Raw genomic sequence first — 27,256 nt, 5'->3', positions numbered from 1 at the left:
AATAACCTTAAACTTAAATGTGAGTTTGCCACTACCCCTTAGTGTGCAGAATTGGAACTATGCAACTGGAATTAGAAATTATGGCTCTTTTGGTGTCTGAAAGAGACTGTCGGCAGAAGGATGTGTGGTTTTGGTGTAGTAGGATCTTACCTTTAGCCAAAATTTGTGGCAAAAATACAACTATTAAATACCAGGTTGTGAAAATTGGTTGTGGTACTTAATACTTTGCAATCTATTCTTTTGTCTTGGTGAGAGCTTCTGCCTTCCTGCTATCATCCCGAGTGAGCACTGTAAGGAGGAGCATCAGCAGGATCAGTTCAGGAGGGAGATCACACCTTTAGAGAGGGGGATAAAGTGGGAGAGTGACTGTTGTGGAAGTAGATAAATGGGCATACCCTGAAAGAAAACTTATGTTTCATGGATCCATGCTGTGCATTACAATTTTTTCTTTTACTTTCAAATCTTACTATGAAAATAATGTAAACATTAATATTTTCTTCTCCTCACAAAATGGTTTAAAGGTCTTTGTCCTGTATTTTTAGTTGCCAATGAATATACATTTGAGCCAGGAAGTCACATTCGCTATCAGCTTCCCATCAGTGTGCCTGCCCGGAGCACACTGTTTGAAGCCATGATCAGGACACGGCAGCCTGACGGTGTCATCACAAGCATGTTGTCTCGAAATAAGGATGAATACATCACCCTGCAGGTGAGCAAGGTGTCCCAGACAGTAATAGCGTAAAGTTAAATCAATGCTTATGAATAATTAGCCCAGAAAAACATTAGCTTAAGTTGGAAATAGAACCAAAAAAACGCTAAGCTAAGCTTAAGCAAAAAAATTTGGAATTCATTTTATGGACACTTACAGACCTGAACTTCCACTTAAGATGTTGACCACACAACCATGGTGTCCCATTGGATTTCAAAGGAATTTAGTGCCAGTTACGGTGAAGTATAGTTTGCTACCCTGGTGTTCTCTTCAACCAAGGTCACAAGTGGCTGATTCTGTATAGTTTAAACTCTGCCAAAAAGGTGCCCGTAGCAGTTCTAGTGATGTCAGACTCTCAACATGACACCCTTCCCATGTTACACACATCACTGAATGAGACACTTCTTCAGCTAAGTTGGTTTGAGCTGTCAGTGTACAGGTGATATACCAGATTCTCAACCATTTGAAAAACTATAAATTGGTCCAATAGAGACGCAGGGTAAAATTACTCCAAGTGAATTTCATACTAGTGTGGGTACACCGCTACCAGTATTTAGGTTATCCAGTTCAGTAGTGCACTGTATGTATATTATACTTTGTATGCACCGTCAATATACCCTAAATTTAAACAAATTGATTGAAGTTACAGGCCAATACAAAATATCAGGTGATGACTTTTCTTTCTTACTACTTTGTTAATTATCCACAAGGTTGTTCAGGGATTATTTGTGGTCTCATATAATCTGGGTGATGGAGACTATTCTGTAAGCCTTCCCTCCTACCACATTGATAATGGTGAATGGCATCATATCACACTGGAGAGAAATGAAAATGAATTTACTCTTCGCCTTTATGAAGGAGGTGGGAAGAGAGAAATTTGGAAAGCAGCAGGAATGTACAAAGAGATTGTGATTGACCCCAGTAGCTTGGTCCTTGGAAACACCCACCCATTCAATCAAAACAGGAGTTTTCAAGGTGAGGAATTCTTGACCTTGCTGTTCAGAGTATGCGCTGTAAAAAAGGTTTATTGGTACTACATGGGCATGTTGTGAGAAGCTTTTCTGTTTATGTAAAGGCCAAAGTATACAGATTTCTTGCATGACACTTTGCAAAAGGGACACATAAACTGTTCTGACTATGAGAAAAGTACAGCAGGGAATTATGTGCAAATACTGGACTTTGGAAATAAGATGGTAACTTCTTCACATGCCTGTATGTAGAGTATTAGTAACTGGAGGTCTGCAAGCTTCTCCCAGGTATTCTGTGAGTGGCTCACTGTGTTAGACACACAGAACTGGTGCATTGCATAGTGCTATCCAGGCCATTTGGCAGCTGTCCTTCCCTACCAAATACAGCTGTCCCTGTGCTGGAAGGAGTATTTTCATTTTATATGTGCACTGAATAGCGCATGACAAATTGGTTTATTACCTTGATGCACTACCCTTTGTTTACTGGATTTTACCATCACTAAGTTGAGGCATTAACTACAATTAGAAATGGTTTATTGAATTAGAGCTAAGAATTCAAATTTTTGGCAACTGATTGGACAAAGTCATGATGTCTGTTAAAAAGCAAATCCATTTTAAGCCTGGAAATTGAATGGTTACAGAAGAAGAAATACAGAGAAATGTAAGATTAAGATACCCATAACAGCTTTTTACGCTGTCCTCAGTTGGAAGCTTCCCTTTCCCTAAAATCACAGTATAAATAATGCCTGGTTACACAGCACATCTTTTGTACTGACAGGAAAGGCACACGCCATTACTTGGTTCCTGCCTATTATCTCTCCCCCATGCCCTTCACCTCTTTAACCAGATTATAGTAAATCCATTTGAAACAAGGTGGTGATGTTTTCACCAGGTAAAAGTATTCCAGTGAATAACAAAAGTGGGAGGAGAAAACATATAAAATGTATATGCATTAAATAGAATAACAACTTACAATATGAATGTATCACAGATTATTTAGAAAAAGATTGTTTTCTATTGTTTCACTAGAAGTATCCCAATAACTAAAGTTTACGCTGAGAGTGAGGGATCACATTTTGAATTTTTCTTATGGGAGTGATAGCATTTGTTTTTAAGTAAATAAAGAAGTCAAATGGTTACATGATCATAATTTTAACTAGAACAATTCATGTTGCACTTAAGCAGCTGAAACTTTAAGGTCTTTGAAGTTATAAAATATACTTAAATTCATCAAGATAGATACATGCTTTTATGCTGAGGCATCTTGTACATACAAAATGACATGAAAACATAGTGAAGGGGGTACGTGTTATTCTGTCTTGAACCCAGCAGACAGGGGCCTGCAGCAGCACTCAGTTCTTGTGGAAAACACTGGGAATTTTGGTCAAAACTTTTAACATTCAGTCAAAAAACTTACTTGGAACAATGCTATGAAAGTTCAGGTAAATTCAGTTCCTTTGTTAGACATAAACTGCCAAATCTCACAGCTGCTTCAGATCATTCTTGCAGAATGGCTTTTAAAACAATTTCTTTCTGCCTTGCCTCAGGATGTATGAAGGATGTCAGATTTAATAACTACAGAATCCCTCTGGACACTCATGTGAAGGAGCTGGTGTCAGTATTAAGTGCCCAAGGCGTCAAAGAAGGCTGTTCTTCAGAGGCTTGTAGGAATAACCCTTGTAACCAGGAATTTATTTGTATTGATTTGTGGATGATGCATGAATGCAGGTAATTGGTGCACGAAACACAGGTAATAAAAACATGAAGCCCTCCAGTTGCAGATGGGAAGGGATGGATGCTGAAGAAGTGTGCAGCTGGAAGGCTGCCACTGGGAATCTCATCACCTCAGCAGAACCAGTGAAACACTAAGCTAGATGCTTGCACAGGCACCATGTTACTCAGAGTGCTCTCCTTTTAAGAAGTACCCTTAGCTGATGTAAATCTGCGTTATCTCCACTGGTTCTGGAACGATTTCAGCTGCCTCTCTTAATGGAAAATGTTTGAAGAATAGCAGCAAGTCCAGAATGCTTATAAACCCTGTAAACCCTGACAACCAGGAAAAAAAGGTTTGTTACCTGGAGCAGAGCACTACCAAGGCTGCAGTCTGCGCAGTGTAGTTGTGCTTTCTTTTTTAGTGTCCCATTCCTAACACTGTCTTAAATTCTGACCTCTGACCCCTCACTGGCCACTTGAGTTGTGTCAGAAGCATTGCATCATTAAGCTTAGAGTTCTTGTGTGTGTCTGCTGCTGGGGTTAGAACAATGCTAATTCAAGCTAGTTGTGGTGAAAATGTACATGTGAAGCATTAATGACTCCACTGTCCACAGTATTGGAGTTGTCTAGAGGTGTAATTTTGTTCTGGAAATTCACTGTGATGGAAACACAAAGAACATGGCATAGCCTGTCCTGTTGAGACAGAACTGCAGGCCCTAATGCAGGTATTTTTCACATAGGTAATCTGGCAAAAGCCAGTGGAACTGTCTGAGTTTAGAGAACCTGAGGGTTTAAAGTTGTGGAACCCATTGTTGTGTGAGTGCTTTAGAAATACTGCAGACCTGTAATTAGATTCTAAATAACTTCCTTCTAGTAGCTACTTCAGAAACTGTATCATCAAATTCTGTTTAAAATCTTAAATGCTGTCTTTAATGCCTACTTTTCTCCAAGTTTAGTGGTTTCATTTTGCCTTTGTCTTTTTAGTTGCCCTCCAGGATACGTGAGCATGGAGAATGCCACTGGTAGACATTGTGTCCACACTGCATGTGGTGAAAGACCCTGTAACTATGGCACCTGCATCTCACAGTCACCAACTGAGTTCCAGTGCCGCTGTCCTGATGGCTATACTGGACGTAACTGTGAAATCACACTGGCCGTCTTTCACAAGGATACAGGCCTGAGCTTTAGATCCATGTTTGCCATCTGCGTTTGCTTTTTGGCGCTGTTAGGTAGTTATGGCAACTACATCTTGCATTACCTATGGTGAACTCATTTATCCATCTTGTCATGAATAGTCTTCATCTCACCCTTCTGCTGAAAAATTCAGTTTCCCACTGGAGACTTGACTCTGCTTTCATTTCTTTGCCATGCTCTCAGCTCCATCAGTAGCTTGTTTTTCATGTCGGTGTGTATATGTCTTGCTAAGTGAATCAACATTTGTGAGCTATGGGAAGTCTTTGCAGTTTTATTTTCTGCATGTTTTCACTTTATTGCTAAGGAAGTGTTCAGATGCCTAATTGGAAGCAAATGTAATTGAAAAGCAAGAGTGGAAATTGCTACCAGATAAGCTTTGTTTAAAATACTACTGAGCATTAAACAGATTTGTCAGTCTAGGGGAAATACACTACTAGCAGTACATTTGGTCAGAGAAGAGCAGTCTCTGGCATCTTAACCAGTAGTGTCATAACTCCTAACAAACAGCTGGTTTTGGCTTCTTCAACCATTTTCAGATCTCAGAAAGAAGAGGAAGGACAAGGATCTCACTAGTGAGGAAGGATCACACCTTTGAGCCCTTCTTGTTAATCAGATTCCATGAAAATTTGCCTGAAAGATTTCTCTCATGGCTTTTGCAGTGTTAATGAAGTTTCATTCAGAAGCTGTAGTAAGAGTATGAAAATGTATGTGTCTAGCTACCTGAAATACCATTATTGTCCTCAGCTCTGATAGACACCATGTTTGCCATACAAATCCAAACAACAAATGACATGGGAAGCCAAACACAAAGCTTTCAGAATCCTAGGTAGTTGAGGCTGATAATAAATCGTTATGTTACAGGAGGGATTCTTTTGCTGTGTCAGAGCAGTTTTATTGTGAGCTGACTTTGTGTTGCTGCCTGTGCTTTGCTGGAATTGACTGAAAAAGCAAGAATGTCTTTGACCTAATAATCCTATTTCAGTTCTAAATTATAAGTAAGAATCAGTTGTTTTTAACTAAGTGATGTGCAGTGTTGTAAACATTTTAGTAGATATGGCTAACAGTGGTATTATCACGCAACTGTAACTTCCATTAGGAGAACTTTAATAAAATTTCTTATTCTCAAGATTTCAGGTGTCTTTTCTCTTAGATAGCTTCTAGAAAACAGTAATGCACTGAAAAGTGATTGATTCATGCAGTTTCACTTACAAATTTATAAGTTTCCAATAGAAGGGGGCCTACAAGAGATCTGGAGGGGGACTTTTTACTGAGGGCCTGTAGTGACAGGACAAGGGGGAATGGCTTTAAACTGACAGAAGGGAGATTGAGATGAGATATGAGGAAGAAAATCTTCCCTGTGAGGGTGCTGAGGCACTGGCACAGGTTAACCAGAGAAGCTGTGGCTGCCCCATCCGTGGCAGTGTTCAAGGCCAGGTTGGATGGGGCTTGGAGCAACCTGCTCTTGTGGAAGGTGTCCCTGCCCATAGCAGGGGGTTGGAAGTGAGTGAGCTTTAAGGTCCCTTTCAACCCAAACCAGTCTGGGATTCTGTGATTAAAAATCAGCTCAGCTGCAAAATGACTGCCAGCCAGTTAACCATGTGTGTGAGCATCCATGTGACACACTGAAGGGGCAGGGAGGAACAGGTAAATACCCATCTCAAATGCACTGATTTGGCTTGAAGGGTGTAGCCACACAGCACAGTGCAGGGTACAGTCCTCTGTGTACACTTGTCTCAGCTCCAAGGTCATCCAGATGCTGCTCCACAGAACGCACTCAATTGCCATGTAGGTATTCTGTAAGAGGTTCTAATGTTGTTAATTCACTGCATCCTTAGTTTATGATATCCAATGGTTTGAGGTCTTACTATGAGCTTTTATCAGTATTTATAGGATTGGTAATACAGGGGTACACAAAATGTATCAAAGTAATTTTCTCTTTTGTCTCATGTCATCTTGTGCTTCATTTCTGTGTAATTGTAACTGTTATTGTCCACACATTGTTACCCCTTACAAGGCTTAACTCAAGGCAGTAAATAAGTCTCTGAACATGACTTGGGTCATTCAGTTATTTAACATCTTCAGAGTTGTACTTTAAAGGGTATTTTAAGGTTCTCTTTAAAGGCCTGTTCTTCTGTCTTTGATGTTCACTTGTAACTACATTGAAGAGTACAAGAATCAAGCATTTGCTGAGAAACACAAAACTAGACCTTGCTGTGACTGGACCGCAGCCAGTGCTGCAGCACTCATACTCTAGGCCAGGCTGCAGCTCTTGTGCATATGCAGGTTTTATCTGTTTCTGAATGATGTTCTCTTCTGCTCCTGTGTGTTCACACAGCTCTTCTTGGTGCTGGATTCTTGTGGGCTCACTGGAAGACTCGCAAAGGTGTGAAGGGAGGAGTTTACCACGTATCTGCCCAGCATGAGGATCTGGAGGACATTAGAGAAAATATCCTCAATTACAATGAAGAAGGGGGTGGGGAACAAGATGAGGTAAGGATTGTTGTGTTATGAGGGACACAGTGCTAATGAAAATGTGTTTATGCTTTTACTTTATAACTGAAGACCTTAGGCTTTGCTCTGCAAATTCATTATTGCAGTTGGTGGTGAATTATTGGCAAGGTTGAGTACACAAGGGTGCACATTTCTTAAGCAGAGATAAGTGCCTATCAAATTTTGTCTAAAAGCAAGTGATCCTATGTGCATATTTAAAAATGCTTGTAGCGTGAGTTTAGTGAGCTAGTAAAGAACTCATAGCTGATGGCTTTGGTTTTGTGGCTCAGGAGACACAGGTTCTTAGTGGTAGTTACTGCTGTAGCACTGAGGGCTTGGAAGAGCCTGGCGTGAGATGTTCTTCATGAACAGGCTCGCCCTTGACAGAGAAATGGGGACTGTTCTTGACAGCAGTTGCTCAGACTTTGTGTTAAGGAAGCAAGGTGCGATACTCTTCAGCCCTAGAGCACATGGTGGTTGTGGAAGAGCCTTTCTGCATTTTTTCTGTTCTGGAGTGAAGCACACCAGTGAACACAAGCCGTGTTTATACTGGCAGTATAAACAGTTCCTGGTTGCAGGTAGGATTTTGTTTGTTTTTTCCTTGGAGCAGTTCTCTGTCTCCGATTGAAATTTAGCAAAGCTCACCAAGATTACCTAGGATCATCTCTTATAAAACGGGTATGCGCAGCTTGACATGTAAGAGAATAAATGTAAGCTTTTGGAAAGTGCCTATTTGACAGCTCTGTCACTGATGGCTACTAGTCAGATAAACAGTGTGAGCAGTACAGATAATCATGTGTTTGCTCGAATGAGTTCTGTCTCTCGTAGTCTGTCAGGGTTGTTCTTTGGCCTGTAAATACGTCCAGAGGCAAAACCTTTGGTTGTAGGACAATCTTCTTTTCTTCCTTCCAGCTGGCATAAAGATTCCAGTCTTTGCAACTGACACACATGGTATTGGTACCTTCACTGTTAGAAGCTGCACCTCAGGAACTGCGGCACAGTTACCAGGCAGCATTAACAGCATTCATTGCTTCTGCACTAGAAAGGAATAGTTTATTTTTGTAATTGGTAGTTACTCAGATTTTACAATCATGCCACTTCTGTGTGACAAAACCAGCCATTATTCCACAGATTGATAACATTTTAACAGAAATCACCATAGATGGTTGAACTACTGATGGAGGATTTCTTTTAACATGTGGTTTGTGAATATCCTTTCTCGCTTTTGTTGCCAGACTTGGTATCAGTTTTTAATGATGATAAAATATTAATATCTGAATTTGAGAATAAAAATTGGAGCATTTCTGTCATTTTTGTTTCACTTCTAATATCATGTTTAATTTCTTTACTGTTGTAGTATAGCTGCATGGGTGTTCCTCGTGCATTTTGGCTTAGGCTCGTTGTAGGTGGCAGTTGATTGAACAAAGCCATGTATTCACATCCTCATGTATTCACACCAAATGGACTGCCTCGGGATTATTCCTCCTTTGTTTCCACTAGAACACGAAATTTTGGGACCTACAGAGAATATTGATTTAATGTGAGTGGGTTCTCACTCCAGGCTGCATACAACGTGGCAGAGCTGCAGGTGTCTATTCAAACCAGTGCTGCCTATTTCCTCTGCAAGAGGAAAGAACAACCAACAAGACTGAGCTGTCTCCTCAGTGACACATCCCCAGGCACACAGGAGCAGACCAGGCCCCCTGTGACTGCAGGAGCATCCTGCACTAGCGCAGACTTCACTCTCACACTTGTCAGGTGCTGTCCAAGGTGCCGACTCTCGTGCGCAGGCTGTACCACACCCACACGCTGCGGGTGTTCTGCATAAAAGGAGCAGGCTTGGTGGGCAGCAGCCTGAGCACCCTGAGCTCCTCTGGACTGGAGGAGGACCTTGTGTATGATGACACTAAAGAGTGGGGCCTAAAGTTTCTTGGACTGAGTGAACTGTTCTCGCACACAGATGCAGAAGAGCTGTAGTTTACCAAGTTGGCTGTTCTCAAAGCAAGAGTGAAGGACAGTTTTTCATGCTCCTGCTATGTTCTACCCCAGCCCCTTCCCCTTTTTTCCCCTGTTGTGGTAAGTGGTCAGATTCCCATTAGTGAGCCACACTTTGCATCTGATTGAACAATATAGTAGCAGGAGCCAATTGTGGGACATTGCGGACATTTGTGTTTGGGGATATAAAATTACTGGAAGGGGATACTTAGTTATTTACATACAGGGTTTAACAAATAGACTTCTTTGTCATTTAAGGTAATAAAGGACTCTGAGAGGTCTTATGTATGTACACTAAGATGGTGTTCAAAGCATGAAGAAAGCACACTGTGTGTCCAGTTTTCTGTAGGAGCTTTACCAGTTGCATAAAAAAGCACGTTGTCATCTTCTTGTGGAAATCAGCTCCATGTTGTGTTACAGCCATCCTGTTTCCCTGACTAAGCCTCAGCTGCAGCACTTGCTTACTGAACCCACTGCAGACCAGAGTCTGTGGATCCAGGTAAAGGAACGAAGCAGCATGGATGGTCATCTTCAGCTTCAGTTACCTTAATGAAATCCCTTCATGCTGTTGTTTAAATTTAGAATCTGAATTTAGGCGCAACACATCAATCCACTGCTTGCAGCTAAATATTGGTCTGAAATTAAAAGGCCAGGATTTCTAAGATACTAGCCCCAAAGCTGTCTAGTTAGTAGCAGACACCACAGTTCACCATAATCTCTCATTCCTAATGGGCTATTAAACTGAGCCTAAACTAAGGACCAGCCTGAACCTCATCATTTGCATGTACATTCCTGTCCCTTGATTCTGCTAAGCTTCCTTTAACAGGAACATTGCAAGAATTAGGACTGAGAGGCTGCAGTCTGACTGCTCTAACAGAAGCATTGACCCACTACAGCTGTACCCAAGCAGTGCCTTGGCGGGGAGAGCTGATTGGGGATCCAGAGGTATTTTCAGTGAATTAAAACACAACATCCCTTCAATGTGTCAGAATACCCAATGTCTTTGGGATGACTGAAGTCTTGTATCAGAAAAGAACTTCACCTGGTGCTGGCACTTCTAAAATTAAAATCCTGTGATAAAACCCTGCCAAAAGTCTAATAATCCAAAGATGGTAACTTTCCAAAAGCCGTGACTGACAGCACAGAGTAACACAGGCCTCCCTTGGATACGGGTTAGTAGAAAATCATCGTCAACTCGGGACAGAGAAACTCAGGGAAAAACAGTGTTTGCAGGGGCTGCAATATTATGCTCTAAATTATCAGTCCCTATTTCAGATGGTTTAATGGCCAGCTGGCATTCTGGATTTCATTTTTTAAATTTGACAGTAGTTGGAAGAGAAAAGGCCCCACAAAACTAATTTTTTTTCCTTTTAAATTGAGACCTCTTGTATATGTAAATGTAGTAAAGTGCAGCAGGAACACCATCTTAGGGCACAAACACAAGAAGCAGCACAGAATATGTGAGTTAGAAGCTGATAATATGAATACATCATACATTAAGATAATCTGTTTAAAGCATCAAACTGTATTGTAAAAGCAATTAAAAGTGCTTTGATTACAGTTGCATAGTAGCTTGTTTTGGGAGGTCTGGCTGTTGTTTTTGTACATACATTAAAACCCCATGAACAAACAGGTGGGTGAGTCTGTGACTGGCTTAATTTGCACCCTTCCCAGATGGGAGACGTTCACATGGTAACCTTGTTCCTGTGTGCATTTGTGACACGCTGGAAAACCTTGAACACACCATTAACCAGTGGTTACACTGCAGATGGTGTGGTGTTTCCCTCTGGAAAAGCTAAATGCCTTTTTCCCCCGTCCTCATAGCTTTGATTCACAGGTTGTACATAGTCTGTGATACTGAAATGTTACCAATACTCCTACCTGTGAGGAAACACAGGCTAAAATACCTCTCAGTGTTCACATATGAGGTATGTCAGCCTCTATATTTTGTGATTGTAGAAGTCACAAACAGGATCTGGAAAATGAAGCAAATACATTATGCACACAAAACTCTCTTCCCTCCCCAGACAGCAGTAACTTTGTCTGCACACCTTATGCTCTGTCCATACCTATGGATATGCTGTTGTTTTGGCTGATTTTAATTGATTTTAGCTTGTAAGCTCCTTGGGGCAAAGACTGTCTGTGTTCTCCCTTAAAGTGTCGCGTGTATCTAAGGCACCATATAAATAATAGATAAACCTTCTGTATGTGGTGTCTCCTCAAATGTATTTAGGGTTGACTAAAGCTTGGACTCTATTGAATTATTTCTCCCTCAGCTGTGATCAGATACTTCCACAGACATAAGTCATGTGTGCTGTTCTGTCTGAAACTGAGGGAAGCAGCAGTTGTTTCTAATTGATATGTGGACCCCTGCTCCAGTTACACACTCAGAAGGCATGGTACCATTGCCCAGGTGCTTTTTCCACACAGCATGGTGGAAACTGCAACATTAGTCAAGAATTCTGTGATATCAAAGTCTCGGTCCCATTTGCTGAAGCTAACCTGGAGTTGCTGCTGTACTAGCATCCTAGTGCTTCTCCTGCTACAGCTATGGCACTGATTTGTAAGTAAACATGTATAATAAGCCCCTGCCCCAAGCTCACAGCTGCTGTGTAACTGCAATTAGCCTTACAGTGTAACCCAGAAGGTCAGAAACCATTTTAAAACTGCTCAAGAAACGTGTGTAGGTACAATCACAGTAACCGAACATACTCATTTGCAGCTGTCATGCCCTATTAAAACCTACTTCTCTTTCTAGGGATTACTAATCAGTTCACTTAATTTATCTATTCTAATTTGCATGCTGCTTTTTTAATTACTGTGCAGTTTCTGCAATGATCTATTCACTGGCTCCACATTTACACGAACACATACAGGTATTTCAGTACCTCTACAAAAAGGCTTACTGCAAAGCAGCACGGCCGTCACTCAAGAACAGGAACAGCTGTTTCACAGCAGAAGGCCCTGCAGTGAGTGAGGGGGGAAGAAAAAACATTGAATAAAAACTATTCTTGAGTTCCTAGGTAGTGGGATTTTCAGTAGTCTGGTGCTTCCATTAATCATCTTCTACATTCTTTGCAGACTTTAGCCATGTAGTAAGAACATTTTATTTACGATAAAATATTAGTAAAGGTCTGAAATTTAAATCCTGTGGATATTAGTGTTTAATCTGTCTGCCTGTCAACTACATTAATCTTCGTGGTTTTCGCCTTTTAAAATAACATTTGAACTATGTAACGTGTAGCCAAGCTGTACGACGGCCGATTGCCCTTAGCTCTGACCCACTCCCTTTTACCACGCTAATGGCAATGAGGTTTTTATAAAACTGGTTCTCTGGAACCCAGAATCCCCTCTGCAAGCACATGTACCAATCTGTCATGGTTTAAGCCCAGGCCATAAGTTAGAACTATGCAGTCTACTCCTCCCCCCACCCCCTTCTTCTCCCCGCTCCTAGAGAGAGGGAGAGGACAATTGAAAGAATGTAACTCCCATGGGTTGAGATAAGAACAGTCCAGTAACTAAGGTATAACACAAATCACTACTGCTGTCACCAATAACAATGATAAGCGAAATAACAAGGAAGAGAATACAACCGCTCACCGACCGATACCTCGCCCCCACCCAGCAGTGATCTAGCCCTTCCGGGAACTCTCAGTTCTACATCCTGGGCATGACGTGCTGTGGTATGGAATACCTCTTTGGCTAGTTTGGGTCAGGTGTCCTGTCCCTGCTTCCTCCCAGCTTCCCCTCCTCCCTGGCAGACCATGAGACTCACAAAGTCCTTGGTCAGGGTAAACATTCTGACCAGCAAATGAAAACGTCAGTTGCATCAGTATTATCCCCAGGCCGAAAGTCAAAAACACAGCGCTGCACCAGCTACTAAGAAGCAGAAAAAATGACTGCTACTGCTGAACTAGGACACGATCACATTCCATTACTTTAATGAATCTTGCAGGAGTCCTGTCTGTACCAAATTAGCTTCAGTTAGCAAGCTCTTCCACAACTGCCTTTAAGAGTGGTTCTAAGCTGTAACGCTGTGACTGCACTCAGGTACTTGCTGCTCTACAAACCCGTCTCCTCCCTGGGACAGGAACGCCCAGACTTGTAAAAACTTACCTGGATCAGCACATCCTGCTTCAAATTATGCCCTTGGTACACTCAATTTGTTTCTCCCAAAGAATGCATGTTTCGTTTACTGAGAAGAATTCTAAAGCTTGAGCTACAATGTGGAAATGAAAACAGCCCTACTGGTCAAAGCAAATTATATTTACTTAAAGGGCAAAACTGCCTCAGCGTACTGACCTTGGTGAAGTTAACACAGCAACTGATAGAAATCACACCTGATACACCTTTAACTTGTAACACCGAAAGGAATCCCAGCAAGCCCTTTAAACACAAAGGGGATTCCAAAAGTCAGTGAATATGCAATGTAACATGCCTGAGGAAAGTCAAAACTTCCTGCTGAAAAATACCTTGCTTTCCTCCATGCAGACAGAAGTGAAGGTGATGCCCTCAGAGCACCTTTCCCAGTCCATCCCCACATAAAACCAACCAAAAAAGTGATTTTTCAAATTACACGATTTATTTAGTATACAATAGTCATTACATCTCTTTACAATAACATATTATAAAATAACTATGTTAGATCTCACCAGCAGAACACTGAAACAAGAAATGAAAATACACTCATGGATCTCAAAGGCTTTTCTTCCCTAAAAATATTCCGACTACTTGATAACATTTTGTCTCTGTGACCTACAAAGACTAATTAATACCACACTTCCACTGATAGCACACAGCTTCAGTGCACAGCTTCAAAGTCTTCACAGACAACAGGAACACACACCAGGAGTCACAGTGGTGCCATTCCCATTGCTAGTCGCATGTAAGACTTTGGCAAACACGCTGCCACAAGGGATGTTCCTGGGTGTGGATGGTAGGTAACACAATGGAACGGGGACACTGCAGTAACTGCTTGGAAATAAGGTGCTCAGGGGGATGTAGTTCAGGAATAGGTGAAGTTACTCTTCAAAACCTGGCATATTTTTAATGCAGTGAACAGAGATCTCAGCAAGACATGAGAAGTAGAGGAAATAGTTACTAGACAACTACTACCTACCTCCTAGAAGCCTGAGACTCTCACAGCCACAGCTATAGCAGGCACCACAGCTACATCAGAAGTGAGTTAGCTCCTCTCCCTGGCCAGCCCCTAAATGAAGGCCAGAGAAACAGCCGCTCCCTCTCCTCCAGTGCTGTCTTGATGCCTGGGTTGTTCTCCTCCGAGCTGGTGAATGGTTCTGCTCCTTGTTATTTTCTATTCTACTGTTGTAAGGAGCCTGATCTGAACGCTGCACTATGCAGTCACTGAAATACACCCTTCAGTATTGCATCTTTCTGGTTCAGGAACTGCTGAGATTGTTTAGAAGTGCCACCAGCTGTGACACGAAGCTTTAAGGACTGTGAACTGCAAGAGTTAGGCAATCTCCTTAATACTTTATGTATCATCCTTCAAAATTCTGGTGTGCTACCTGGGGGGATATTTGTGTTGCAAGAAGAAATGACATTACTGTGGTGGTTCTGGATCGTAATGACCAATGGTTTTTATGCTTGCCCAAGGCCAGTGGGAGCTCGGGGACTGTTTTGTTTTAAACTAAAACAATTTGCACTTGGTAGTTTCAACAAAAGGGTTAAATTTCTCCTTTGGCAACATTAGAGACTGTATTTTTGGAAAAAAATCTATTTAAAAATAATTACTGTTACAGTCAAGACTTAGTCTCTCAGGTGTTACCTACAAGTAAACTGACAGTGATAGGGGTACCACTGGATCTTGGAATCTGTCATTTCACTCAGAAGAGAGCTACTGCACCTTTAAAGAAAGATACAACCACATTTTAAAGAGAGACAATACAGCCTGGAGATACTTTACCTTACGTGTGCTTGTTTTCAATTACTGTAAGGCACTCATCAAGGAATTCACTGACCCATGCTTTCAGCAAGAGCAGGCATGCATCATTACCGGCCTAATTAAAGTTTTAATACTGATTAGAATGTTTTATTATTGCATTATGTTAAACTGCAGTGATCTCCAACCTCAATAAGAGACACAGGCTAGAAATTACTCAAGAATTTCAGCTGCTCAGTTTAACAACCTCACTACTTTCATCGTTTGATTTAAATACAGTGTGATTAAAGCACACTTCCCTCCTCTGTTAGCATGAAGTGTGGAAAGATGTTGAACATTGTTTAATGGGTATTTACTGAATATAAAATTGTTTGAGCATGTGACATAACCATCTCCATTGCTTCAGTAATTTACCTCAGCACAACTGAAGAGGGAAAACACTTAAATCATTTGGAACTGGAACACAGCTCAGTTGTGAAAGCTAATCTCATTACACATCCTGATTAAATTAAATGTGGGGTTTGCTATCAGTAGCACTTTTAAGTTTCCCATCATTAGAAATTAATTGCAGTGGTAATGATTATAACTGAGTTATTTGCACAGGCCACAAACACTCTTATAGGTGTTCAAATGTTAATTCAACATTGGCCTAGAGGCACTTAATTATTACAATTCTGTTTTTCTTAAGAAACAAATGATCCTAGTGGATGTCTAATTAAAGTTGGAAAGTACTGTTAGGCTTTTGATCAGATTTAATGTCTAATTTCAGTATAAAACCAAAGCAGTGCTAAACCACAGCAAAAGTCATGTGTAATCTACAGAGCATTTAGAAAGTCAATACAATTCACAAAGTTCCAGCTGGTAAAAAGACAAAGGGTACAAACAAATCACAAAGTTGTCAGGATTGAGTCTGTCTTCACTGAATCTTCTAAGTCAATTTAAAATAAGTGTAGCCTCTTCTAGGCTAAAGAGCAAGGACACAGTGATTTTGTGCTAAAATATATAGCTTTGTGTCTGAAATAACATAAAGCAAAGCCTAGTTCCCTGCTGATTTTAGAGATGAGTTTTTCTTTTCTGAGGTTGGCAGTGTTCAGTTTTGGTAGCCTACTGGAATTCAGACACAGAAAAATGATCCCCTGTACTTCAGAAAGCAGATACAGAAAATAGCATTGTGAGAATCCACACTGAGAAATCTGGAGTTTTGCTTGCTCTGAGCATTTTACGAGGATACAAACATGCAACATGTATCAAGCATGCTCCAACCTTCATTCTCATTAGAAATACGTAACACTCCATCATTAATTGCTTAACATTACTACACTTGCACTCGGAAACTCATATCCACAAACATTCCCAAAAAATTCAAAAAAGAGGCACTGAAAGAGCACAAGGATCTGTCAAAAAAGGATTAGATTGTAAGAAAAAACTTAATTTCTGTGACTATTTTCAGGATTCACAAAGATAATGCATCCTCAGGACCAGAGTAGCATGGCCTGCTCCTATTGAATTCAGAATAAAAATCCAAACTGCTGAGCAGAACTTGCTGGTCAGCTACACAGCAGTGGTCAGCAGGCTGCTCAGTCTGTTTAATCGGTCAGTTAAAACTGGAAAACTTTCTATTATCAAAATGGTCCCTGCTAGCATTTATTTATGAATCTATGAAACTTTTGGCAGCATCAAGAATGTTATCAAAACTAAACTGTCTAAAAAAAAAATAAAAATAAATCACAGTAATTAAACAAGAAACCATCAATGTAAAATGTCTTACAAATGTAATGTGTTTGTAAACTTCTGCATCTTCTAATGTGGGTCCTAGCATTAAAATACTGAGCTCAGGGGTTGGGGATGTTATTTATGCTTAGCAAGCTTGTAAACATGGAATGTTTTGTTTTGAAACACTCTAATGAAGTGTGTGGTGTAAGAAGGCAGGTTTTTTTTAATTTCCTCACAGAAGCGAGGATACATCGAAGGTTTCAAATCAGGTTCATTCTCCCCCAAACCATCCATGATCTGTAATGAAATTGAACAGTTGGTGAAATGCCTTTAGCCAATTTACAATTACAGGCAATAACAGGAAGCTAAAAACAACCTCGACAATACTTTGGTCAGGGTGGCCAGATTTGTTACCAGCAACTGTATAAAACAAGTGGGAGGAAGAAAATAACATTATATATAAGATATATACAGTGTCTTCTCTATTACAGATAATAATTGTCAGACATGCCTATCTGCTTTGGGTTATGCTGTCTTCTGTGGGTCCATGTTAGGCCCAGACATGCTTGAAAAATCCCCAGACACAATGGAGTAACACAACTGTCCCAAGGGAGTTGAAGCTCCGAAGTGATTTACACTCTGAAAGGGAACACTATTTGTGTACTGCTGACCGGGAGCACGAGGAAGTGATGGCTTACTTTGCCTAGCCTGAATTCCTTCTTTTGTTATCAATTATCACCAAAGCAAGCAGTGTTCAATTTGGCCATTTTTGAGAATGTCTAAAGGCTCCATTAGATTTTACTTCCTACACTCAAAAAGTGAAAATCATGCAAGCTACTTCAAATTGTAACTGTATTTCAGAAAGAAATTAAATGTATTTTTTTTATTACTTTTGTACATAATACTTACATGGCCATTAGCTATGTCAAGCAAGTCACGTAACCGACAGCCTCTACTGTGTCGTCTTTCATAGCAAATGCTGTCCTCTAGGATGACGTAGTCTGTGCCAAAGGAGCGCAGTATTCTGTAAACATCTTCAGGGGATCTCTTGGCATAGATCTGATAAATCTATAGAAGAAGAAAACTAAGCTGTAAAATACATAACATTACCATTATTTCTTTGTCTGCTCTTTCATGATTCCTTTATCTTGAACTAGAGAACGAGCTGAGATTGCCAATCCATGTGATTTGAATTAAATATTTTAAAATAATAACAACTAAATGCTTCATTCATCAGCCACTTGGAGTTTCTATTTTATTGCTACTGGGATACACAATAGTAGTGCTGCTGACTACAAAAGCACTGAATGGTGGTGGTGTCTGCAGAAAGGCACTGGTAGATGCCAGTAAAAGATTCAGAATGTCTAAATTAGAGGAAAGCATAGTTCACAACCATTTCCTCTGCTTGGTGTGGAGTTTCTCAAGGTGGTTTCTATATAAAAATGTTATGTACTGGTCTGGGAACTGAAGGGAGTAGTAGGGAAATGAGGAAATGCTGTGTTTCCTCTGGGCAGCAAGAGAAATCTGGGCAGCAGGATCTATTAATGCCAACAGCACCTGAAACAGCCCACTTAGGACTAGCTTTAGTACCTTGTTACAGTTATTCTGACATACACCAGCTGCCTGAAGCAAGTTAGCAGATGCGCGAAGTACAAGTTTTATAGAAGTTAAATTCTGGAACTGTATCTGAAAATAAGTTAGTTCAGTGAGTAATGCACATGGTGACATCTCATTTGCAACCTGCCTAGAGATTGCATGCATTTTCTAGAATGAAGCCACTGCTCTGGGTAAGAATTAGCTTAAAGAATCAGAATACTCTTACCTGTTTTGTTCTCTCTCTCAGATTCTTATCCTCATAATGGGGGTGATTAGTTAGGGTCCGTCCAGTGCACAGTTTGACTCCTGCTAATAGCTGCATGCTCCCAGCAAACACTGCTGTGTTTGGAGTGTTTGACCTAAACAAATGGTGATAAGGCTGAGGAAGTCTCTGCAGGGGCATTTTTGCATTACTTGTTACAGATCAGAAGGAAAAAAAAGACTGAAAAAATAGTTTTCTGCTTCTCCTCTATTCAGGGAGCAAACTGTTCAAGCAACTGTGTTTTCTTCAAATATGAAGTGGATAAATCATGGTAGTACTCTAACTGCAAATAAAAAATTTACTGTGCACTATCAGGAAACATCATCCTGAGAATTTCAAGCTACTTTCATATTTTATATTATTTCTAGGGTTTATATAGCCTCTGAGTCTTTATAAATGTCTATATCCTAGTTCTTGTCATGTTTCAAGAAACTTACTGTGACTTAGATTTCTGTTTGATATATAAGGTATTCTATATAAAATGGATTATTTAATCTGAATGCTAAAACTTCTTGTGACTGTTCTGGCATTCACCATTCACTTGGAATAAAAACTTTGCTATGTGAGACATTAATCCTCTTATTGTGACAAATGGGGGAGGGAAATTATGGAACAAAAGTCACTCCAGTTGCAAAAAGCAGAGTAGGAGGTGCATGAGGTACTAGGTAGAACCGCTGTCAATTACTGGGCCTGTGATCTCATCTGAAATGCAAAGCCAGTGTCTAGAATTGTTATCCAAGTAAGTGTTTTGGTATCTCAGGATTGTTTAAATACCCACAAGGAAAAAATAATTTTTTTGCTAACCTTCCCCCCAACAATTTTCCAATCTAAAATATATGGAAAGACATGATAGAAGGGCATAGCAAAAAGATAAAATAAAAACGATGGGCATCATGAGACTACTATAATAAGGTTAATTAAAACGCTCATAGTATGCTTGAGTGTTTTCCAGCACTTAATAGGCATATCATCATGAAACGTCCTATGAAGACTAAAAGAACAGAAAGCATACATTAAATCAAGTAAAATGAAATTAGAAAGGACTGTGAATAGTTGACATCCACAGATGTGCCCATATGGCCCCTATCTCTGTGGTCAAAGAACTGAGACACTCTGGGGTGTGCTTTAGGCAGCCTTTTGAAACTGCAGCTGCATATTCAGTCTTCTTTATGCTCCATGGTTGGCTTGAAAATATTCAGACAAGCATTACATTTTACTATTGCCTTGCAAGAGATTATGCTTAGCAAATGCACTAATAATTGCAAACCCTTCCTAAAAATTCTTGCACTGGTACATTAATCTCATCTGGGAAAGACAGTAAGAAAATTTTTAATAGGCCAGTTTAACTTGACCGATAGACTAGTTTTTCAGCAATTTATAAAACTAGTAGCATGAAAAGTCTGTTTCTGTGTTTGGTCAAGATCAGCTCAAGTTCTGCCATGCTTCGCAGTACTTATCTCCTGACCTGGCCTTACCAAGGCAGTCCTGCACCTCTGGCTCCTGAAGAACCCAATGAAATGCCACTGTGCAGAATCAAACTTTCTTAAAAAAACCAAACCCGTAAGTATCAAAGGGAAAACCACAAGAAAACAAAGACAAACCATTCCCAAGAAAAGAGCCCGCAGCCTCTTTTCTTACAAAGGAAAGCTAGAGGAAATTGTGACAGTGCCCTTTTTCCATAACTTGCTGTGAAAATGCTTGTCAGAAATGCAGAAGCCCAGCTCCGATGGCTCCCACACCAACGTATGCCACCACCAGCAGCCAAAGACACAAACCTGGCACTGGATTTCACTGCTTGGAAGCTGGGTGGTGACACTGAGTTTCATGCAAAGTCTGCCCTCCTTAGTTACATCCTAAAAAAGCTTCAACTGGTGGCTGTTATTGAGCCTTTACCTTCTGCAACAGCCACCAGAAGAAGGTGTGACAATTTAACTAATATTTTTCTGGTATGGGATGATTTCTACAGTTCATGCAAACATCTTTCTCCAACCCTCCTAACCAAATCAGCCCCTAACTGCTGTGGTCTGTATACAAGGCAGTTAATGTGCTTCAAACCACTGAATGACACCTCTCTATTATAAAAAACGAAGCAATTTTTACAAATGTCTGAACAAATGATGTATAAAAATGAAAGGATAATTTGTTTTTATAGCTTTCTGCCAAGCTCCATACCACACTGCCCAACCTGCAAACAATTTATTCTGTATGAAATGTCACTAAATAATGACAAGGACTTACAGGTCAAACTGATTTACATTATATAATTTAAATGCCATTCTGAGCAGACCTGATGGCATTTTGAACAAATAATCTCATTTATTTTTGGAGCCCCAAGCTTTCAACAAGTTAATTACAGCTGAACTAATGGGTAAACTAAGCACTATAATACGTTCTATGAAGCTTTTCTTCACCTACACTTAAGAATCTAGAGAATTATATGACTACTAAAGAATAACTCATTAAAATTAAAAGGATTTTACAGGAACTTACTTGAACACTAAAAGTGGTAGTAAGTCTTTCTTTTAAGTTGGTAAAGAATTATTTTGAGTTGGTTTTAAGTAAGCCCTACAATGTTGCTATTACAGGTTATGTTGTTAGAAATAAAATCTCTATTTCTTGTCAAAGTCCTGCAAAGTTGAACTCTGTAGTTGCTTTCAAGGCCACAAATTCTGACAGATCTCAGATTATTCCTTCGCTAGTGCCTTTTTGTGATAGGGATTTTACAAAGCAAAGGGGTTTGGGAAAAAGAGATACTGAAAAGGAATTCTCAAATATGCCATGTTAGATTTTTTTTCTTCGTTAAAAGAAGGTCTTTTTATTTGCAGAATACTATATTAAAGTATTACAGGTTTAGCTGCAAATGACAGGCAGTAAAGCATATTCAGTCAAACTGTCATGGTTCTTTTTTTTCCCTCTGGTTTGGAATGACTGAAAATTGAAAAATGGAAAACGACAGCCACAAAGAAAGAGCAACAAGATGCATTTTTGTTAGTCCCAGCCTCAATTCTATGCATGCATATTTTGTTCACATAATGGAGTGCACCTACACAGTTGGTATAAGCCTAGGTCTCAGGCACTATCAAGTTCATGCCTGAATTTTACTGACAAATCAGTCAATGACAAAGGATAAGCCGAAAAATTTAAGAACAATAATTTAAAAAGTGTAGTATTGCCTTTAAAGTCTGGAATGTGTTGATTTCAGTGTGATTATCCTTGAAAATCACGCATGTAAGTAAGAGTGAAGAGTTAAAATTTATAGCTGTCTTGAAATTAAAATACAGCCATTAATATAAATTACTAAATGAAAGAACCACCATTGAAACATGGGTATTCCATTTTGGTAACCTTAAGAGTTTTTTTGAAATTTGTGGGGTTTCCACTAATATAAAAATTTGCCTTCTTTACCCCCACAGACTCTGCCAAATCTCAGTCTCAGTTAACTTTCCCACTGTTTTGGCTGTTTTCTGAGATTTCCAAGAAGTTCTATGATTTTTGGTTACTGCTAATGAAATATTCCACAATTCTAGACAGGTTTCCCCTTTAAAGGCAGAAGACATTGCTTCTTAAACACTTACCAGAAGTAAACAGGTAAGGAAGTTCACGCTATTGATTTGCTCATTCTACTGATATTCTTCCCCATCTCACAAATGAGCATGTTGTTCCTGTTGTCTTAGGGAGAAAGACCAAAACTAAGAATTTTAATGTACCTCCCAGCTGGGAACACAGCTGTGAACTATTCCTGGGTCACTGCAGGACCTTCTTGACTTTTTTTTTTTTCCTTAAAAAAAAAAAAAAAACTAAGAAAATGAGGTGGTGGGTAGGAAAAAGCAAGAGACTGGGACATACAAGACCATTAGGTAAAAATTGCACTCTGCAATAGCTGCAGTGCCATATTATGCAGTAACTTTATTGTAGAGATCTAAACCAGTATATCTTCCTGAAAACACTCTGGTGATTCTAGTAAGGGGAAGAGTGAAAAATACATCTGCAGCCACTTCCCAGTGGACAGACTAATAGTTGGCTATTATTCAGATTGTATATTTGGACATTTAATATGCATTTAGATCTAAGCAGATACAAAAGTTTTCTTCTTGAGGAGAGATTGCAAGACAGATGAGTTATTCCTAATTCACTGCTATATATGACAAATTAGAGCTTCTCATACTGAGTTTTAATAATGAATTATTAGTTCCTGGCACCAGCCTTGACAGACCATTAACTGCAGCATAACTATCAAGTGTTAGAATAGTAAAATATTTTTCTTACACATCAAAACTTAAGAAAATCTGTCCCACTTCGAGAAACTTACCATAAATTTTGTTGACTTGTATTTAAAGCACAGGTAATTAACTCTTCTTTACACAAATAATATTTCTAAACACAATAAATTCTAAGTAGAAAATTTCCCTCTGTAATGACCTGTCATTACTTAAAATGAAAAGAGGACAAGCACCAGTTTAGTATTCTCAGCACTAAGAACATACAAAAAATTATTCTCATTGGATCAGGTCAAATCCAGTTTATGGCTGGGAACAATTCCACATGGATATTTTATGTATAAATCTATACATAACTCTACATATTGTACACAGGAGACCTGAACTATCAGGCATTTACCATCTTTTAATAAAACAGTAGTGCTAAATGGAAGTGGCTGATAAACATTAGTCACAAAAAGGTGTCAATATGGCTGCAAATATTTTAAATTATGGGAAAGACATGGCTTGCTGTCAAAATAAGTAATTGAAAACTTCTAATATATTTTACTTCTGAATTACTCTTTCTAGTTTATGGATTAAAGAAATACAACATTATGGACTGTAAATATATTGCTATAGGTAGAATAGGCTGGGTGACTGGACTCCCAGCAGCTCATTGCATATGAAAGCAGAATATAGGGCTCTAAGGAAACACTCCAACTAGTTGAATGTTAAATGTAGTAAATTCAGATTTAATTTCAGAATGTTTTCCTCCAGAACATGCAAGTTTGTCAGGGTTCCAAATAAATACACATTCCAGGAATATCTCTGTTCAGAACTTAATCTGAAAGGTTTTAGTGGTTACTGTACGTTAATAGAGAACATATCCCTTAAATTCACAATCCTTCAGAGAACAACCTACCTGGCCCTTTTTCTCAGGATATCCTCTAAAAGCAGTATTCCAAACTGTTTCCACCTAAAAATACCTTCCTATGTTCTGTGAGAAAGCAGAAGTGATGAGGTAGGGTTGGAATGATTAACTCATACTCCTGAAAGGGACTTTGCACCTATGCTTAGCTGTGGCAAGTTCAATTACAAATATTTTGTTTACAATTTAGAACATATGTTGGAATTAATTCTGGCAAATATGAATAATAGAGATTTTTTTAAACTTCAAGAAACAGACTATAGAGTACAGATTTTCCAGCCCCACAACTATACATGGGGTGGGGTGTAAAAATTAAATTATTTCACTGCCAAGGTCTATTAATGTAAAGAGGTAGCTATAATATGATAGAGGAAGCTTGACATCTCCAAATTGTCCTCTTTCAGGTGGAAAAACTACGTGTACTTGTGGGAGAAAATGTAGTCAGCTGGTTCCCTGATACATATGCAATACAGCAGCATGATACTGAATCAGAACAGAGCAGCCTGGGGGCCTTTGCATGCAGCTGTTCTCCACAGCCATTAATAGCTAACCTCTTGATAGCCCATCCATCCTTAACTATCTCCATGGGTCACCAGAGTTCACTGATGAGCTGTGACAAATAAGGAGGACACTATAACTAAGAACATTAGATCTACACAAATAGCCTTTAACTTAAATAGAGAAAAAATCCTCTTACTTAATCCAGTTCATCAGCTCCACAGTGTCTGGGTCATAGAATTCTCTCAGCTCTGACAGTTCATCCATTATTCCTGGCCAGAACTATAATGAAAACAAAACAAAGCAACTGAAGACAGAATGATCAAAACCAAGTCCTGGATGATGAAACATTATTTCCTCTTAGCTGATAACTGATCTTGTCCAGCTCATGGATAAGCTGCAAAACATAAGTGTATCCACCCTTCTTATGAAGGTTTGGTGGCTGTCATTGCAGTATGAATACACCATTTTAGAGTTTGAGATCTGGTCATGTGGCAGACCAGAAGGAACAGAAGTACCTGCTGTGGGGAACCTGAGAGGAACAGCTTTTCTCAGAAGCACTTCTCATTGGAGGTTTCCAGAACTCTATTAATAAAGATCAGTGTGTTTCTTAAAATCGATGGGAAACTGAAAGTTGCCATTGAATATGAGTGTTGTGCATTATATCTACTTTACAGGTGAACCATTTCAGTTCCCTGGACTACAGGGTGAATGCAAATGTTTTAAGTCTTTTCTTGGCAGACCAAGCTTTAAGGAACAAGATAAAAAGGCATCATGTAACAGCTCAATATGTAAGGCCCAAGCCATTAAATAATGCCTGTAATTACAGGAGAAGGAAACACCCCAGGAATTAACATTAAGTTTTGAGAGGCAACTTACAACAACTTAATAATAATAAAAAAAAAAAGAATAAAAAAAAATCCAAACCAGACGCTAAACCGCTAGGAAATCCGTATCAGAAGTTAAAATCATCAGATGTGCTGTAGGTGCCATGAATGGCATTTCCGAACTTTGAAATAAAAGAGAACCACTAAAGATAAAAAATAAAAGTGTGACTGAATGTCAACATCCAATAGGCTACTGGGGGAAAAAAGGGAGGTGGACAGAAAGCATTTCAAAATTTACTGAAGACCAAGAATACATAAATCATATCTGGAGGATTGAAACTGATTTCTGAAAAGCTTAGCCCTACCCCCCCTCAAAGCTAACAGAACAAAGATTTATTTAAGGGTTTATTGTTGTTTAAGCTAGTGAATAGTCAAGGGCAAAGAAGGAGCAATTAAGAGAGATAATGACAATACTAATGGCCGATTGCTTTGCATGAGTCTTTATTACAGAGGATGTTATGGTGAACCTATTCCAAACCTACATTCTTTAGATAACAAGATTGCTGGCTTGCAAAGTGAAATGTCACAGAAAAGTGTGAGAAAACATGCCTGATAATCTAAACTCATTCAATTTAGATAATATTCATCCAGGAGATCAGAAGGAATTTGAATGTGATGCTGCTGAGCTACTTAGTGAAAACATGCATTCTTTCCCTAAAATTGTATTAGGTAGGAGGTCTGGGGAGCAGAGGATATAACTGGGCCAATTCAGATACTTATTAGTTTTTCTGTTTACTTGATACATTTGTTAAAGTAATACTAGTTGATAGACTGAGAAACACCTAAAATATAGCCATGGCAATATCACAACCTTACAGTTTGAGGCAGTAGTACTATAATAGACATTTCTGCTTCTCAGAACACTTAAGAGATAAGTAAATTAAGCAGTTGTGAAATGAGCCTGTAAAGTCTCAGAATGAATCAAAAGGCTCACTAACTCTTGCAGCTTTTGAGAAGAGACAAAGGCACAAAGATATCCACTTCCTTGGCAGCTGAATTGCAAAAAATGACTTAAGACAATAAAAAACGCTGAGTGGGGAAGTATTTCTTTATTCCCACTGAACATTTTGAAAAATGATATTTTTAATGTCAATAAAAATTATTTCCTATATTTAGAAGAAACACAAAAATGATGCTTTTGAGGCAGACTGAGCACGACTAATCCCTGATCTAAAGCCTATGAAAATCAGTGACTTCAGCTGACTTCAGAATTTAATCTGATTTAGGAACTTCCTATCTGCTCATGAAGAGTGGGATGAAAATTCTTCCTAGTTGATCTCTCACATGAGACTATCTATCAGAATGTCATGCTATTGGCATTACCCATGTAAAAAGAAATGGCATTATTTCTATTATTTTTAGAGATGATAAAAAAGGTAAATGACTTCCCTAACCAGCACACTAATGGAAAAAAAAACCCCAAACAAACTAAAAACTCCTCTAAAAACAGAGTAACAAGAAAATTTAAGTGGACCACCTCACTGTAAGTTCACTGAACAAACTCTTACAGTCTTTCTTGAATTTCAATTTCACTGTCTTACAGGGGGAAACAGACTTTCAGAGTGAACTCCACTAGCAGCTTTCTTAACTGCTTTACTATTGCCTTTTTAATTTTGATAATGAAATTCACTTTGGGTTTTCCCTGAAGGCAATTATTTAACAGAAGTATTCTCATCTCACACTAGGTATTGCAGAAATAAATTCTCCACTGAAGTGGAGTCTGAGTTTTCAACCTTGGTAAATACATATTAAAAGAATGGTCTGTCCATTAAGTTAATGTTCTAAGTCTCACTGCTATGACAGACTGAAAGACTAATAATCTTGTATACGTTAATATTTTAAATATATTTTATGTATGTACATTTAAACACTTGACCATAAAATTTGTTTCTGAGACATGAAGACAACAAAAGTACTTGACAAGTTTAACAATTCTGTACTTTAAAATACATGGGATGAGGCACAGCACATAACATGTAGTATGTTATGATTATTTCTGCTCCTACAATGAATCATTACACAATTTAACAATCTGCATCTTATCTGCAGGGTGAAAACCCAAACAGACAACTTACATTTCTGAAAACTGCATTTAAGTAACACCTGATAACTTACATACATAATCAGACAAACATTTGTATCTATGAACAACTACTTTAGATCAAATGAGTCCAACTGATCCTTTACATACAATTTCATATA

General features: G+C 39.1%; 2 protein-coding genes across 10 annotated transcripts in view; one reads left to right on the top strand and one right to left on the bottom strand.

The window, feature by feature from the left end:
- LOC308232309 (neural-cadherin-like) overlaps positions 1 to 9,051 on the top strand; it is a gene marked incomplete at both ends in the record, with an annotated part of 59,730 nt that extends 50,679 nt beyond the window's left edge. The window contains 7 exons of the mRNA XM_080638382.1: positions 543 to 709; positions 1,420 to 1,684; positions 3,225 to 3,405; positions 4,375 to 4,619; positions 6,920 to 7,074; positions 8,636 to 8,779; positions 8,833 to 9,051. Coding sequence (XP_080494508.1) covers positions 543 to 709; positions 1,420 to 1,684; positions 3,225 to 3,405; positions 4,375 to 4,619; positions 6,920 to 7,074; positions 8,636 to 8,779; positions 8,833 to 9,051 — 1,376 coding nt within the window. The remainder of the gene's footprint in view (positions 1 to 542; positions 710 to 1,419; positions 1,685 to 3,224; positions 3,406 to 4,374; positions 4,620 to 6,919; positions 7,075 to 8,635; positions 8,780 to 8,832) is intronic.
- Positions 9,052 to 13,649: 4,598 nt separating this feature from the next.
- Positions 13,650 to 27,256, bottom strand: part of DPY19L3 (dpy-19 like C-mannosyltransferase 3) — a 33,637-nt gene continuing 20,030 nt past the window's right edge. For 6 of the 9 annotated variants that reach the window (XM_080638631.1, XM_080638628.1, XM_080638632.1 and 3 more), the window contains 4 exons: positions 24,367 to 24,449; positions 18,507 to 18,639; positions 17,594 to 17,752; positions 13,650 to 16,981 (listed from right to left, as the gene is read on the bottom strand). In XM_080638631.1, the coding sequence (XP_080494757.1) occupies positions 16,820 to 16,981; positions 17,594 to 17,752; positions 18,507 to 18,639; positions 24,367 to 24,449 (537 nt within the window). In that variant the 3' untranslated portion in view covers positions 13,650 to 16,819. The other 3 variants (XR_013958826.1, XM_080638634.1, XM_080638635.1) reach the window with 3 other exon arrangements.

Source organism: Psittacula echo, assembly GCF_963264785.1.
Source record: "Psittacula echo genome assembly, chromosome: Z".
In the NCBI taxonomy this organism is placed as follows: Eukaryota; Metazoa; Chordata; class Aves; order Psittaciformes; family Psittacidae; genus Psittacula; species Psittacula echo.
This window is presented reverse-complemented; position numbering and strand designations above follow the sequence as displayed.